Source organism: Astatotilapia calliptera, chromosome 12 (genome assembly GCF_900246225.1).
Source record: "Astatotilapia calliptera chromosome 12, fAstCal1.2, whole genome shotgun sequence".
NCBI classification, from domain to species: Eukaryota; Metazoa; Chordata; class Actinopteri; order Cichliformes; family Cichlidae; genus Astatotilapia; species Astatotilapia calliptera.
This window is the reverse complement of record NC_039313.1, coordinates 23018432-23035711: the sequence shown is the minus strand read 5'-3', so window position 1 is coordinate 23035711 and position 17280 is coordinate 23018432. Positions and strand designations below refer to the sequence as shown.

The 17280-nt window shown below is 40.1% G+C and overlaps 1 protein-coding gene across 6 annotated transcripts; it reads left to right on the top strand.

Annotated features, from left to right (window-relative positions):
- The first annotated feature begins 1902 nt into the window (after positions 1-1902).
- Positions 1903-17169, top strand: kansl3 (KAT8 regulatory NSL complex subunit 3). Of its 6 annotated transcripts, none has more exons than XM_026187404.1 (23): positions 1903-2168; positions 3067-3341; positions 3457-3627; positions 3712-3802; positions 4746-4931; positions 5810-5938; positions 6047-6163; positions 6263-6361; positions 6609-6680; positions 6797-6871; positions 7046-7203; positions 7846-7909; positions 7999-8187; positions 8414-8570; positions 8941-9018; positions 9270-9449; positions 11952-12039; positions 12292-12419; positions 12777-12883; positions 13346-13523; positions 14408-14529; positions 16172-16272; positions 16363-17169. In XM_026187404.1, exons 2-22 carry the CDS (start codon positions 3130-3132, stop codon positions 16226-16228), a joined length of 2658 nt encoding a protein of 885 aa, XP_026043189.1. In that variant the 5' UTR covers positions 1903-2168; positions 3067-3129; the 3' UTR covers positions 16229-16272; positions 16363-17169. The 6 variants fall into 6 exon arrangements, with proteins under 6 accessions (XP_026043189.1, XP_026043188.1, XP_026043191.1 ...); XM_026187403.1 differs by having other exon boundaries at positions 1903-2175; XM_026187406.1 differs by lacking the exon at positions 8941-9018 and having other exon boundaries at positions 1903-2175.
- The last annotated feature ends 111 nt before the right edge of the window (positions 17170-17280 follow it).

Sequence of the window (17280 nt, the reverse complement as noted above, 5' to 3'; positions counted from 1 at the left end):
AAACAGAATTTTCATTTTTATTATGCTGTTCTCAAAAATAGGTTCCTTGAAAAATATGACAAAAAAGAGAGACAGAAAAGAATTATATCCATATATTCACTTCCACTTATCCTTTTTCAGGGTCGCACTATCCCAGCTGTTTTAGGGCAAAAGGCAGGGTACACCTTAGCCAGGTCACTAGTCTGTCGCAGGGACACAGACAGCCATTCGCACTCACATTCACACCTATGGACAATTTAGAGTTTCCAATTAACCACTAACTGCAGGTCTTTGGACTATGGGAAGTCCACACAGAAAGACCCCTGATGGTGGAACAGAACTCAGGACCTTCTTGCTTCAACAAGGCTAACCACCTTGCCACCGTGTTGCCCTGTCTAGTTAATTTCCTTTTATTAAAGTTAATATCTCTGAAAACAGGTACATATGAAAACCAAATAATAATAATAATAATAATCTGTTTTAAGCAGGAACAAATAAGTTAATGTTTCAGCTCATTGCAGGGTGTTTTCCTCTCTTTTGTGCTCACTTTTATTAGAATTATTAATTAATTATTACCAACATAGGACAGCCTTGCAAGGCTGTGTCTGGTGGCGGATGTGTCTGGAACAGATGTGTAAAGTCCAAAGTGGCCCCAGTGTTATAGGAGCATTAAAGCATTATAAGACAACAACCACCTGCATGGCTGCAATTTGAAACCTGACGTGTGTACACGTAAAAAGAAGAACTCACTTTTGTAGGGAATTGTGAGGTCATGGAGCATGTCAGTTGTTTAACACACAATAGGAACATTTATAGATTTTTTCCTTCCCCTGAAACCGGTTCATTTCTCTTGTATTTAATTAATTGTAGTTTTTACACTGAAACAGTGGCTTTATTATTGGTTTAATGAAAAGCTGAAACGGAACAGGATCCGGTGTTACTGTCACTGTCATCATTCACCGATCTGGAGTTCTGAAAGTGAAAGTCGGTTACTAATTGTATTTTTCTTGTTATTTACAGTTTTTAAAAAAAGAATTTAGCAAGGGATAGGGGGTGTGCAGACGGGTGGCAGGGAAATTCCTTAGAGCAAATCGCATCATTACATTACCTCTTTCAATGATGAGGATGTACACATCCTGGACAGGGGGGATCGCCGGTTTGAGCGGAGTCAAGGAGGCTGTTTACGTGAAAAGGGAAAGACCATCTCTGAATCGAGGAGGGGGCCTACGGGTACATCTTTCACCATCTTGCAATGCTGTGATTGCAGCCATTCCCCAACTCTCTGAGAATAGTACTCATGGCCATTGATCAGTGGTTGTTGATCAATGGTCATGAGAATTTGCATAATCATGATGAAGGAACTGACCTCCCAGCACATTGTTCATTCAGTGGTGCTGATTTCAGTCAATATGCAAATGTACGATAAGATTGGAGAAACCTGCAGTCAGCTGAGACTGAAGAAGTCATTTGGATGAGTGACGAAACGTTTCTCCCACTCAATACGCTATGTCCAGATGAACAGAATCAACCTTTGAAGAATGAAAGTCATGAAATATATATATATATATATATATATATATATATATATATATATATATATATATATATATATATATATATATATTTCATGTCTAGTTAATTTCCTTTTAATTTCCTTTTATTAAAGTTAATATCTCTGAAAACAGGTACATTTCATATATATATATTTCATGACTACATATATATATATATATATATATATATATATATATATATATATATATATATATATATATATATATATATATATATATATATCTTGGAAATGGCAGGATTCATTTTTAACAAGTTACAGTTACGCACATTTCATGTCATTAAATCGTGTATTTTATTTCTGGGGGACCGATAATAATCCAGACTTTTATCAATCCAGTCCATATTTTGCGTCATTCTCTGTCTGACGCGCCACGATCAGGGTTGCCAGTTTGGTAGAAACAGCAGGCCTGACTGAGCCGCTTGAATTTAGGGCCTAGAAAGGGAGGGCGCGGAGCCTAACAAGGCAACGAAGCGAACAAAAGGAAGTGGCTTTTACGAGCTAAATGTTTATGTTTAATATAACCTCTTTCATTGCCCGGTAAATACGCCGTTCTTATATTTGCTTTGCTCGAAGCAGGAGCTGAAGCCGTCGCGGACAACATGGAGTGATCAAAGTAAGAGGTAATGAGCGGTACACCATTTGCTTAGCTTGTAGCTCGCTATGATTATGCTAGCATGCTAGGTCATTACGCAGCTTTCAGTCGCGGGTGAATTTGCGAATGTATTTGTGATAAATATTGAACCTATTACACTTAACCCACGTATTAAGTGGAATGTTTTGGTTATTTGCCACACGCGACTCAATATGTGGTTTATAATGGCAAAATAATATCCAGTACATGGTAGAAGCTAATAGGTGGTGCTTAAAGAGTATAAACGTGTTAAGCGTCAGTCTGACTCTGTACCAGGACTGAAACTGTTTCGCTATCGCTCGTAGTGCTGTTGTTGTTAGTGCTTTTATTGTTGCTTTGTTGCTTTTTAGGCTGTTGTTGTTGGGTTTTTTTAAATCAATAACTTATAAATAAGTTATATTTGGAAAATAGCGTAAAGCCCTGGAGCTCAACGCATTGTCAGTATGCATAAAAAAACTAGAAATTGTGTAAGTGCAGACCGTTGAATGTGCTCGCTTCCACAGAGCTGACTGTAGTTCAGTTATTCCGTTGTCTTTCTGATATGTCAACACTTAAAGGGCTTTAAAGGCTTTGTCTGGAGCTATTGCCCTACCACAAACTTTATGGATTTATGATGTAAGAGTTTCAATATTAAAATTGATACAAATCTTCTCTCTCACACACACACACACACACACACACACACACACACACACACACAGTTTTCCTCCCACATATGTGTGCGTGGGCGTGTGTGTGATTTCTATGTTTCACAACTAATATTTCTGTAAAATTAGCAATACCACTTTAAGATAAAGTCATTTTTTGGCAGACAAATTTGATAATATTCTTTGATTATTTTGCATAAAATACAAAAACAATTCTTCCCTTCTTTCCCAAGTTTGTCCTGAATCAGCACCAGTTGTCAAGGTCTTCCCGGGGCCCTTTGGGGCCCAGGAAGAGGATGCATCGTGGTGGAGATAAAGACTTCCAGACCTCAGCTCGAAAGATGGGCACATCCTTGTTGTTCCAGCTCTCAGCCCATGAAAGAGAGTTAGATTTAGTATTTCTGGACCACAGCTATGCCAAACCATGGAATGCCCACCCAGATGCCAGCAGTGCTCGACCCACGAGGACGCTGTTTGTTACCCCACGTCGCCAGCCTGAACCCGTTTTGTGAGTTAAAAATGCTCCTATTAGGCTGCTTCTCTTTAGCCATGGTAAAATTAGTAATTTGATGCACATTTTTAATCACTTGTAGTGATGCGGTATTTTTTTTCTTTGTCTGCAGAGATTCAGATTCTTTAATAGATGTGGAAACTGTAACGCCAACACCTGTTCTTCTATATGATAACCACAAAGCCCTTAGTGTGATGAAGGAGTGCGAGCGGCATGTCCTGTTTGCTCGTACAGTTGCTGAGAGTCCGCCGCCCCCTGATGACTGGGAGGAACATGTAAACAAGTAAGCAACCACCTCAATGCTCCACCTTTTATCATGTAACGTTATCCACTTGCAGTAAATCTCTTTGAAATAATTCTGCTTCAGGACTGGATGGACAGTGGCCCAGAACAAATTGTTCAACAAGGTCATTAAAGCTCTGCAAGCGGAAAGACTAGCCCGTCTGGCCAATGAAAATGTAAGTCTTTTTTGTTGTTTGTTTGTTTTGGGTACTAAAGGGTACTAAGAATTATTCACAACTTCTTTGTTTGACTGTGGGAAAAGATTTAACAGTTGAAATGATATATTATATATAATAATGGCACTTTGTGCCAATATGTTGTTGCCTAATATCTAAATATCTAAATATTGCTGATGCAATAATAGAATATGTTCCTGCATCAATAAATTAAGAACATTTTTAAATGCAGTCTGTTCTGTTTGTGAAGCCCATAAACAAACACACTTGTATATGAATGTCTGATTTAATTATCTGTTCAGTTTTACATATGTGGCTGCAGCTATGTTATGAGGATAAGTTACTGCTGTTTGAGATTTGCAAAAGATGCATTCAAGCCCAATGGGGGTTGGATGCTAAGATCTGTAATACATTGTAGTTCATCACAAAAAGTTTGTAGTGAAGCACCCCCTGTTTGACTTACTAAATAGCAGGACAGACTTGCTGCAGTTATTCTCCCCAAGCTTCGTTAACATAATCCTCCCTTTCATTCTTATTTTTTGGCGGGGTTCATTTTAGTTTTTCTTTCAGGGCTTCAGGTGTCTAAAAGTGTTGTGCAGCCTCGCTCTGGCCCTCGGGTCATGTTTTGCCCGTGTGTGATTTAGGTTTTGAGTCCCTAGTTCTGCCCAGAGAAATTCATGCCCTATTGCTCCTTTGGTTAATAAATTTAATAAACAAAAATGAAGAAAGCTACCGGGTGATGCACTGATGGATAATCTGTTCACACAGAAGCAACTGAAAGCATGAGAGGAGAAATTTACAAAAGTTTTTTACCATATGACAACTAATTTTAGGGCTTACCATCTGAACTCGCCAGCTGAGTGATAGTGGGGATCCCTGGTTCTGTAGGTTATATTTCAGACGTAAAAATGACTGAATTGTTCTGTGATCTTGTTTCTCACAGACTTCCAATGAGCCAATTTTGCGAAGGATAGCTGTGGACAAGTGTGCGAGGAAGGTGCGGCATGCGCTGGCCAGTGTGAACTGGGACACCAAACTGACACAGTGGTTACACACCACTCTAATTGAGTCTTTAAGCCTAGCCATGCTTGCTGCATACCTGGATGTGCTGCAGACTCTCAAAAGCAAGGTACGTAATTGAATAAAGAGTATGAACTGATGTACATTTTTCTGTTAGGCCTGTGCCAGAGGGATAGGCTACAAAGTTCAACCCAGCCAGGGTTTCTTTGCCTTAGCTAGCTCAGTGGGTATCAGCCAGGTTTCTTGCTTCAGGATCTGCACATGCTCACATAAAAGGGGTGTTTCACGCATCATGTTACTCTTCTTTCGCACAAAATTTCTATGATTCCAGCCTGCTTCTGAGATGTTCTCAAATGATGGTGAAATGGTGATTTAACAATCTATAAAGAACATTAGAAAGTTCAGTGCTACACTATTGCAAATAAGACAAAAGATTAATGCTGCAGAAAATTTTTAATTTGGTGATTTAGTGCTCAAAGCAGTACAATAAAGATTTTAATTCAAGGTAATTGTTTTAGCTCTCAGTGCTGCTGTGTTTTTTAGTTTTTCCCTACGGTGACGGCTGCACATTAGAGCGCTGACACTTTAAACAGGATCCATTTAAACGTTAAGTATTACCGTCCCACAGACTAATAAAGGAAGTTTGGAAATTGCTTTCGTTTGCAGGCAGATTGAAGTGAAATAAATTTTATTGAATGAAGAGCTATTGCTGGTGTTAATTCTTATAGCTGCAGTTCCAGCAGTATAAAAGATAATCTGCAGTGATTTATTTTTAGTTTTTTATTTATTTATTCATTTATTTTCATTTTTCAACCCAAACTTGGCGTATAACCTGCTCCATTTTATGTGTTCAGCATAAGTTACTATGGTGATTTGGGTTAACAGAGGGCCTCATTCATGACACAGAAAACTGACTTTAAGCTCAACACAGGTCGCCATTAATTAATGAGACTGTTGATCCATTGTTACGTTCCTCTGTCTGCTTAGTTGCCCTCGCTGATCGACAGAATGTTGCTGTCATCGGCAAAGACCGGCGCTCCAAGCGCAGAGGCGCTGTCACTGCTACTGAAACGGCCATGGGACCCAGCTGTTGGAGTTCTGTCTCAAAACAAGCCGGTAAAATTAAATCAGTCGCTTTCAGTTTTCAACAGAAAACGTTTTCATTTAACTTTTTGCACATGTGACCCCTGAATCCTTTTTTTTTTTTTTTTTTTCTCCTTGCAGAGCAAGCTTCCAGGATCCCCGCTCATCCTTATTGCACCATCAAGCCCAACCAATCCCGCCCTCTCCACTTCACGGAGAATGAGATTCTGGCAGTCACAGCTCTCCTTTTTTGGAAAGGTCAGATGTCCCATCAGATCAAATCTTTGTGTTTACAGAAATATTTTTCTTCCCTGTTTTGTCACAGAAAACTGCCTAAAACAGCTGTTTTTGTGTTAGGTCATCCCAATACACACTCATGTGAACAGCGGGGCCAATATTGGCATCACCCAGTGCCTAGAGCACATGTTGGGTACTGTCAGGGCCAAGGTCATGGAGGTAGGATGTTGGTTTTTATTTGATGCATTAGTGACTATAGCTGCGATGTGATTGTGATCTTTATTTTGTTAAATTCATGTAGATGAATGTGGCAGATTTTTAATTATGCACATTTCTAATTGTATTTATTAGGTAATGACTCAGATCACTGTCCAAACTAGAGATGCTATATAATGGTTATTTATTTTTTTTGTTTGTGCGTCTGTACCTGCACTGATTGCATGTTTTTTATAAATGTAACCACCAGGTTCACAGTCACTTTCCTCACAAACCCATTATCCTGGTCGGCTGGAACGCTGGGGCTCTTATGGCTTGCCATGTAAGACTTTTTACCATGTATTTATCATAGTGATTTAATGTGATGGCACTAATAAAAGTGCACTATTGTCAAAAGTGTGCAATAGAATACATTTTAATAATAAACTTTGACTCCAGGTGTCCCTGATGGAGTATTTGACGGCTGTGGTCTGTCTTGGCTTCCCCCTGCTAACAGTCAATGGGCCACGTGGGGTATGACCTAAAGCATTATCTAGCTTCAGCACTGGTTTTTATCTTTGATGTTTTACTCAACTGTTAGAAAAAAATACTGTCTTCTTCTTCTTCTTTCTTTTTTTTTTTTTTTAAAATATAACTGAAAAACAAAACTTTGCTTGTGCCAGTTTTTCACATATTGCTGGTTTACAGGATGTGGATGACCCGCTCCTGGACATGAAGACACCAGTGTTGTTTGTGGTCGGCCAGAACGCGCTCCAGTGTAGCACAGAAGGAATGGAGGAGTTCAGAGAGAAGCTCAGGGCAGACAACAGCATGGTGGTGGTTGGAGGCGCGGATGACAATCTGAGGTCAGTCACAGCCTTAAAGATCTGAAAAACATAATGTTTTAGCAGGGACCAGAGATGATGTTCAACGAGTCAAATGCAAGTAGATTCCTCATTATGTCAGTGAAGCTTGGAAGATATTCACTTCACAGCAAGTAAATGCCTGTATCGAACTTATCACTGGGATGAGAAAGATTTACTCAAAAGCTTAATGTACAGTTTTGTGCACAAGTCCTTCTTTTCTATATATTTAGCTTTTAAAGTGCTCATGAGCAATCGTTCTCCAGGCTTTCTGAAGGTCTCACATAGTTTTTTCAGAACAAATTGACTGAAATTTTCAGACCGATGCTTGTACCTGACCACTTTCAAAACAAATCTATGAATGGTTCAAAGATAAGAAGGCACTTAACTCAAGAGATGGCACATAAATGAGATAAGTTTGCTGGGCAATAATACAGTTTTTTTGGGGGGTTATATGGCATTTCTTTGCTCAAGTGTAACTACTTTGTTTGCAGCGTATATGACACTGAACTTCTTGATGAAATGTTCTGAGACCACATATATGTGATGCAAAAACGCATTTTAATAGTTTGAACAATTGATTGGCTACATGGTCAAGTATGACACTTAATATTTTTCCACTTCTGACTCTAAACCACTCCACAGAATCAATTCAGCAAAGATGAAATCAGAAGGACTGACGCAGACCATGGTGGACCGCTGCATTCAGGTGGGCCCTCATAGCTAGAAAGCATTTTTCATCTGCTGCAGTTTATATTTTGAATATTTATATTTTGTTCTTCTCTCACTGGTCTTTAGGATGAGATCGCTGACTTCCTTTCAGGTGTGCTTACACGGGCGGAGGGCCACGGTCATGGCTCAGGTGAGCTGAGAGACATGGACACAGAAAAGAAGAAAAGGCCTCGACGGGAGCTTCCCTTTGACATGGAGAGAGGACGACCATCCTCCCCTGCACTGAGAGTTCCTATCTCGCCGTCAGGATCTGAGGTAAGAAGTCTTCTGTATTTTTATGAAATAAAAAATGTTTTATGAAATGATGGTAAATTATACAATGGTGTGTATCATAACTGTTATCATTCAACAGTAGCTGTTGAGTTTTAATAATAAGACCTTGTATGGTGGAATTGCAGTCATAGCATCGTGTCTTATGATTGTAAGAAGCTACACTGTCTGCATATGAGTCACCAGGTGCTCATGTTCGCTCGATCCTCAGGATCTGTCTAGTGTCTGCAGCAGTCCCACATCCAGTCCCAAACCCAAGACATCTGGTCTTTCTCCGGCACAGAAGTCCAGCCTTATCACTGCTACACAGTTGCTCAAGACACACATGCAGCGCTCCGGCACAGTGCTCACTCACAAGCAGGCTCAAGGTCAGTGCACCAACTCACTCAACTCTGAATTCATTGAAAAGGGCTCTGTAAATACGCTTGTGCACTGTGATCCTTGGTACCTGTGTGTACACAGTTGTCCCGTTCACCCCACTTGTTTATTTGAACTTGTTAAAACGAGCCATTGATCTTAACTCCAGTGGAATTTTTGCAGAGGTGTTACAAGGTAACCAGACAGGGTAGAATGCAAGATGTGAAAATGATGGTAGAAAACAAAGATTTTGAAGAGATTATCAAGTCACGACATCTGATGGGGGAAGATGGAACGTGACTGAAATACTTTCCTCTCATCCTCTTGTCTCTTCTCTTCCTACAACTTTCCTTTCCGGCTCTTTTTTCCAATTCATTCCAGCTCAGTTTGCTGCTTTTATGAAACAAAACATGCTTGTGAGGAAAAATCTTCCTCCTGGCACTCCTCCTTGTATTTTTGGTAAGTGTCTATCCCTCTTCTTTCCTTTTTTTCTTTCCTCTTTCCCTTTCACTCTCCTTCCTTTGTTTCCGCTGCTTTAATTGTAGACTAATGTGACTACTTTACTGCATTAAAACTTTATAAAGCTTTTGAGAGCAAATATTAACTTCAAAGCTTGGGGTTAGTTAAGGATAAAATACCACAGGTTCGTGTCACTTCAGTCCTTCACTGATAGTTGTGTGTTCGTCTGTGTGTTTGTCTGTGCCGTGCAGTGCCGGTGACCTCTGATCAGATGGAGGGCCTGGACAGAGATGAACTGCGGTCCCATGGCAAGAGGAGGCAGACACCTAGTCCCACTCCAAGCAAAGCCTCCAAGAGAGCAAAGATCAAGGTTACTATTGTTTCCCAAAGCGATTCAGCAGGGGGCAGCCTCAGTCCTGCTGCACATGAAGGTACAAAACCTGGGATCCTTTAACAGTGGTTTGATTTAGGAGTATTGGTAATCAGAAATTGTGTAAATTGGTGCTGATACTCGTGAAATTTTGATATTCTTGATATTAAAGATGATGATAAACTAAACTGGTTCACACACAACAAGCTGACACTTGCTCGGCGTTGTATCTAGACTAAACAACCACAAGGGTCGACTTCTGAATGTCACCCGTAGCCCAGCCCTGCTCTCCACACAACACTTTTAGCATATGCAGTCATGAAAAAACTCTCTGTCGGGGGAAAAAAATCCACAGTCCAATAGACCAACTTTGGATAATTGCAGTTTAAACCAGATGAAACCAGCAAGTAGGAAGGCCTAAATGTAGCAACCAGATGGACTACTCCACTGGCAGCATCTAAGTAAACAAACAGCTGGCAATAGCGTTCACTGTTAAATGACCACAGCTGCATATAAAACCTCTGGTCTAAGTGAGGGAGGTCAAGCTCACTTTCTATCAAGTTACTTTGATCTGAAGTGGGCTTGACCAGTAAATCATCTTACTGTCAGTTTAAAGAAGATTAGCTACATATTTAATTTCTGAGATGTCTTAACCCTCTGGGGTCGACGGATGCACCGACGCGTCAAAATCACATGACCAATTTAAGACAACACGGCTACAAGATGCAGTGACCCAGAGTCTCCAATTCAATTTGGACTTCAAACTATATACCAGTTTTTAAATTGTGTCGATGGGCCACGTAACACCAGAGTTATGATTAAAAAATACACGCGATGTTTCTTTCTGAACAAAACAGCGGTGTGCACGGCAGAAAGAAACGGTTAAAATGGTGTTTTCTAAGGACAGTGCTAGCAAACACTCTCCGCTTGCGAGTGAAAAAATAAAAAACACCCGTTCCCTATTGGTGTTAAAGTGTACCATGTGAGCCAATCAAAAAATGATATGGCAGCATGTGGCACTTGGTTGTTTAGGGAGAAGGGGAAGTTTTAGGAGTGACGCTCGCGAGAGAAATCGGGCGACTGAAAGAAAGAGAGAGGGCGAGTTTTCACATGTGAGACATTAGTGACATTTAGCGTGTTTGGAGGCTATAGTTACTGTATTGTGTACTTTTTGTTTTGTGTGTCAGGTATACTAGCGAATGTCACATTTCCTCCAAAAAAGCCACCAAGGGCAGATTCCAGTGTAAACGCTGTGTCCACATAGAAAACTGGACCGATACACCTCCTGTTGTCAGACCTGCAGGGTTTAGGCCAGGGTTGTGGCCAGATTTAGGTAAATGGTACCATACCTTTCTTGTTTGCCAAACGTGCACAATTTTTAGAAATGTATAATTTCTATTTGGATTTCAAGTTATGAAAATGATTCGTTAAACACGTTAAATATTTAAAATGAAACATTTTTGTCTGAGTTTAGATCAATTGTGCTAATATAGTATGTCAAAATGAAAAAACAACTCCAATGCCAGATATTCGAGGTTGTGCTGAAAATAATGATACCAAACAAGGCAAGATAAACAGTTTTTTAAATGTGAAATGTAGAGGTGAAATCAAAAGTAATCAAAAACGGCCAATTATACCCTGGACCGCAGAGGGTTAATATAAGATTTTTTAAAAACGTATAGCTTCAACAGTGTATCTAAGTTTTTCTGTGCAATAAATATGTAAAATTACAGAAAAGGTTCTGATAGTTTATAGCCCAAAGCAGTCTGTAGTTATAAAACATCATTTTTGTTAAAAATAAATTTAAGTGAAGTTTCTATAGATGGTAAAAAACTGTTATTTTTCTCTAAAATAATTATTTATCTGCTGCTTAAATCAGTGCAACATGGACATTCCCAAAATGGCCAAAAAATGCCAACTGCTTTGAATTGCACTAGATGGATTAATTATTTACTTGGTTGAATTGTCAGTGAGGCAAACCACTTAGTTTGTGAAATAAAATTCCAATAAACAGCCTTAAAAAAAACAAAAAAAACACACAGACACACACAAAAAGAAGGCAGTGACTGATTCAGCCAATCAGCAATACATTCCTGCAGTCACCCACTATAAGGTGTTGGGTAATTTGCCTCTCATGTCATACATAGCTTCATACAAACTTGAATCTTTAAACACTGAGAGAACTTGTCTGGGCTTTTTTGTTTGTTTTTGTCAGAATAAAAAGATATAGTTCATTCTTTCATGCGTTGATTAAAATCACTTGTGGGCAGACAGATGCTTTGAGCAGGTTGAGTTCATTCAACTGTGCAGATGAAAAATGTGTTTTTTGTTGATTATGCATTATTAAATTTAAACTAGGGCTTTGCTAAGCCTTTTATTTTGAAAAAACAAACATTCTGCCTGTCATTAATGACCAGGTGGTTGTTTTGAGATTCACCCTTTTTCTAGAAATGATCATAATTTATTTGTTGTTTTTTGTTTTTGTGTTCCTTTTTTGTTTTTACCAAAGCGAGATAACTGACTGTCCTTCATATTTTCTTTTTTTTTTTTTTTTTTCTTGCAGTGGGTGTCTCAGGAAAGCCCTTAACTGTGACAATGGGACAGACTGTAGCTGGTGCCAAGGAGCTGTCTGGACTTCTTACAGGCCAACGGTAAGCAAGCCAGCGCCATAACACACACACACACACACACACACACACACACACACACACACTGACACATTGAGGTTGGAGCACTTGAAACCCTAACTATCCCTACACCCACATCCACTCCCATTTGGTGGGGTGTCTGGTGCAGAGGGATTGGTTAGAGGTGTACTTGGAGTTTGGGAGCTGAGTGATGGCCAAAGCAGCACTTGCTGGGGTAGCTCCTGAGTAGACTGGTGGTTATGTGTGTCACTGCAGGTCTGGTAGTCTCTCAGAGGTGTCTGGTGCCCTGTCCCCAGGCTCCAGCTCATTCAGCAGCGTGCAGCCTTGCATGGTGTCGGGGCCTTCCACACCAGCCCAGGCGCAAGCTCCAGCCACTGCCCAAGGTATCTTCGTCTTGTCCTGCCTTGCACGCTTGTTTGCACTCTTAATTGTGCAGCTGATCTCAACATAGTGACATCAAAACACAAGTGCAGTTCTGCTTGGTTTTATTGTGTGGGATCCAGTTTGATCGCTGAGCTGAGAATTTGGACAACATGTTTTAGCAAACATCATCATTGATCACCTCTTGCACCATCGCTGTCAGTCACTGACCCAAACCTTGCCCTGGCTATCGTGTGTGTGTGTGTGTGTGTGTGTGTGTGTGTGTGTGTGTGTGTGTGTGTGTGTGTGTGTGTATAATTTCTGTGATGTTTCGTTGGGATTGATTTAACCCAATCAATGATTGATCTGTGTGTGTGCAGCACCTTCCGCCAGCAGTCTTCTACAAGGCCTAAGTTTCAGTCTTCAGGAGATCGTCACCAAAGCTCCTAACGTTCCCTCAACAGCAGCCAACACAGGTGGCACCCAGGTAACACTTGGAGTGGTTGTATTCGATTCCTAAACCAGATTTTGAACCATCCATTTGCGATAAATTATGTAGACTATTTATAACACTCAAAGAGGGTTTTATTTATTTTTATTTTTTTAAAGTGTGTAGTTATGTGTTAATCTATTTTTTTGAATATGCCACATTTGTAATTGGTTACCCAAATGATTAAAAGAACTGAAAACACACAGATCTAGTGGAACTTCCATGGTTTAGGTACATAAAAGAGAAACTGGAGCATATGTTTTATTGCCAAGGAAAAACTTTTTTTTTTTTTTTTTGTTAATAGACATCGTCATCGCGTCTAATCGGCTTCAATACTACCAAACTGCTTTTTTTTTTCTTGCTTTTTTTCCCTTTTAAGTGACCTAATGGAATAAAAGATGATAAAATCATCTTTCCTGTCCACTCATCTTCCCTCATGCTGTTTGTGCCATTCCACAGGGTCCGGTCCTGAGCTCCGCCGGTACCAGCAGCAGTACTCTGCTCCGGGCAGTGCCTGTGGTCACCACAGGAGGAGTGGCTAAAACCACCGCCATCCATCAGCTGCTCACTAATGGTGGGCTGGCCAAACTTGCTAGCAGCTTGCCTGGCTTGGCGCACATCACCAATCAGACCACCGGTATGTCTCGAGCTGCCAAGACACGACGGCCACGTTGAATGCCCAGAGTTTGTTCATCCTTTGTTTTGGAAACAGTAGTGCAGGAGGTCTGTAGGCCGGACGTAGAGGAATGTAGAGGACATCTCTGATACTTGCAGAGATGGTTTGCCTGGAATGAGCCTAACTGTTGTAAGGTTTGCAGAGGAATGTGCAGCTTACACGTACAGCAGCCAATGGCAGATTAGTGGCGTACATGTTTTCATGTTCACGGAATGGAAAGTCACAATTTAGAGTTTCCATCTGATGTCGGACACACAAAGGCATGAAACAGTTTGATCCTGAATAATTGTGAATTAAGTTAAGATCAATGTTAAGAGGGTTGACCAAATTTTAATAAGACTCCTGTTTTTCAGTCAAAACTGCTTTCTGCGTCAGCTTTGTTTGTTCAAGCGATCATTTCATGTTTGTTTCTTTTTGTTTGCCTATTTTGTAAACCCATTAAATCACCTGCTTTCAATTATTCATTTATATTAACGCTGACCTCCTAGAGAGTTGTGTTGAGAAGCAATAACGTTGGCACATGGCATTACCCAAGCTGTTCCTGTTGTAATAAAGACTGGAATCAAACTTGTGTTTTCATTGTCGTCTTGTTGTCATTTTATTTTGAGTGTAAATCAGTTGGCTTTCTCACCCCTTTCACTTACCTGAACCTCCAAATTTGCTTTTACCTTTCATGGTCATCTAATATCATGAACGTGCTTTAAAAAACAACAACAACAGCTATCCTTTAGATGACTTGCATCACAGCATGTTTGCAGCAAATTATTATTTAGTCTAATCTGGTGTATTTGGACGTAAATCATTTATAGCTTGTTATTTCTGTGTATGTTGGTGTTTGTTGTCAGGAGGGCAGAAAGCCCCCACTTCTATAACGGTGACCCTTCGAGGAGCACATCCGAGTAGAGTGGGATCTGTCAGCCAAGCTGGTGGTGAAGCTGTGACTTCAGCTCGTACCCATGAGCCCAAGGTGCGCCTCAGTTCAGCACCTAAACAGACACACTTAACTTGGAGCTTTTTTTTCTCCCCCTTATTCTTGGTTACATGTTTTTCTGACTAACACAAAGTTTGACAGATTTCTGTTATCACTGCAAATGTTCATGCAGCCCATTAAAATTTTCAGTTTGATAGCTTGTAATGGTTCTCACTGACATGGCACCCCAGTGCCTACTTTTAAAATGATTTTGTTGTCACTAGTCTATAATTTGTTGTGGAGGCAGTCTAGAAAATAATTACCGGCTTTACTGTATAGCCTTTGACCCAGTTGTTCACAGTATCTTGTAGCCTTGTGTATTTTAGGTCACATACAGCCACTGGGGCATAAACTGAGGACTGAAGGTGCATTAACAGAAAAACACTGAAGTGTTTGTTAGACATGACACACTGAGGTGAAAGTGTCAGTTACAGCTTTTCTTTTTCATGAAGAGATGACAGCGTTTGAGGAAACGGGCAAAAGTTAAAAAAAGCAAGTGAATTTCTTTCACTTTCTTAATATTTTGCCTTCACATAGCCAGACTTTCTTTTTACTCATTTTGAGTCCAGTCCTTATACCTGACCATTTTCTGAGAAAGTTGTTCGTTTGTTAAGCCACTTAACACTGACATACGAAGCATGCAGGCAAAAAAGGCACCTACATGAAGGGCTCAACCAACATTGTGTGTACGCATGAGAGACAACTTAGCAAAGATCTATTCCTAAATCATATCTTTAGGCAATCTGTTACTAGCAGTTTGTCGTTAAAACACATTTGTTCCCATTTCTTTGTTTGAATCAATGAAAAATGTCAAAAATAATATAGTTTAACAGGCACACTATTTTGCACCACCAGGGTAATTATGTACATGTATATATCACTCATCATGATGTGCAGCCTATGGACGTCATGTTCTTTAGATATAGGAAAAAATTCAGCAAAGAACTGACACAGGATCTGAGAGATACATCTGGCCCTTGAGCTCATCCATCTGCTGTTCACTAAAGTCTCGTCAGAAATGGTCTCAGTGGCTGTCAAGAAGCCATTCTTAAGGAAAGGAAAGGTTGAGATATGGCAAAGTGCACAAGAACTGGTCTCATGGAGTAATGAACACAAATGTTTGTTTTTATTTCTGGTTTAGATTGTCATGGGAATTTTTCAGCATGACAATGATCTCATACACACTTCTAATAAAGTAAAAGAAAAACAATTGATCACTATTAATCATGGATTGGCTTCCCCAGAGCCCACACTTAAACATTATTGAAGCGGTGTGGGATCAGTTTGACAGAGACCAAAACAAAAGGCAGCTTTGAATGTGCTTACAGAAAGCTGGATAACTATTCCTGAAGACTAGTTAAAGAAATAAGAGGGATGCTTTCCTAAGGAAGTTCAGACTGCTCAAGAATAAAGGTGGCCACACCAAATATTGACTTTGAAGCTTGTTAAAACAGTGCAAAAATCTTTTCTTTTTTTTTTTGCCTTATTTCCATATATGTTTGCATGTTTTAGTAAATCACCATATCCATTAAATCCCCATTTTCCATAGCAAAACATAAAGCACTGAGAGGTGGCTCGAGACCTTTGCACAGCACTGTAGAAATAAACACAAAATCCTCCCATGCCTTGTCTTTTTCAGATAAGTATTAGAGTGTGGATCACAGTGTGCTCCACTTCTGAAACTGGATGCAGCTGAAAATATCTCAATATTATATCTGAGGATTCCGAGCAGACTTTAAAGTAAATGTCAAACATGTTATTGCCCCGAAGAATTTAATATAAACCAAGAATGGACTGAGAGTTAATTAATTGCACTGTGCCCTTTTGCAGCACTGAAATCTCGGCTCACTGTGGGCAAATCCCTGATGCAAGATGGTGATGTGCAAAAGTACCTTAGGAGCCACAGCCTGCTGATGAGACTGCTCCCTCCCCATAGTGACGAACACACCGCCGCACAGTGTGCAGAAGACCTCGCCTCACAGAGGGCTCCCCTGTGGAGATGGTGGGAAAAGGCCAGGCAGTTGCTTTCAGTTGTGGACAAGTCCGAGTCTGTGCTGGATAGAACAGGCACTGCTAACTTCAGGGGATGTCGTCGTGCTACAGCCTGCACTCCTTTATTACACCTTTGACTTTAAACTGACAGCATGATCACATGTTCTTGGGAGAAAATTATATGCTGAAGGTAAACTGTAAACTACCTGGAGTGTGGTGGTGCAGCCCAGGTAAAGCCTACAAAAGGACAGCTGTGCATCTCAACAAAGATAATGTTTGAAGTCCTTAGCGTACTCAGAATATATTGAGTTCTATCATTGCTGTATCCATATATGACCATATAGATCCAATAACAGTAATCCATATAATAAGTGTCTGTCATAATTGTTTCTTTTTATGTAGCAATTTTAATAATAATATAATTTGATGTAATGTGCTTCTGAAAGGGAGACGCGTATTGCGATGCTTAGTTTGAGGTATTTGCACTTGTAAAACTCCAAGCTTTTGTTGCACTCGTTTCCACCTGAACCTGTTTTTCTATAGCCTCAAACACTGGACCAGGGTACTGCTTCCCATCTGTACCGTCTCATGACTTCACTGCACGCAGAGCTTATGTTTGAAATAAACATATTTACCTGAATGCAATGCTTTTGCTTTACTTAGCTAATGTAAACATTTAGTCTTGTGTGCTAAACACTTGTAGCACTGAGCGAGCTGAGAAACTCCGCTCTTGTTCAAAATGTTATGGAGGAGCTC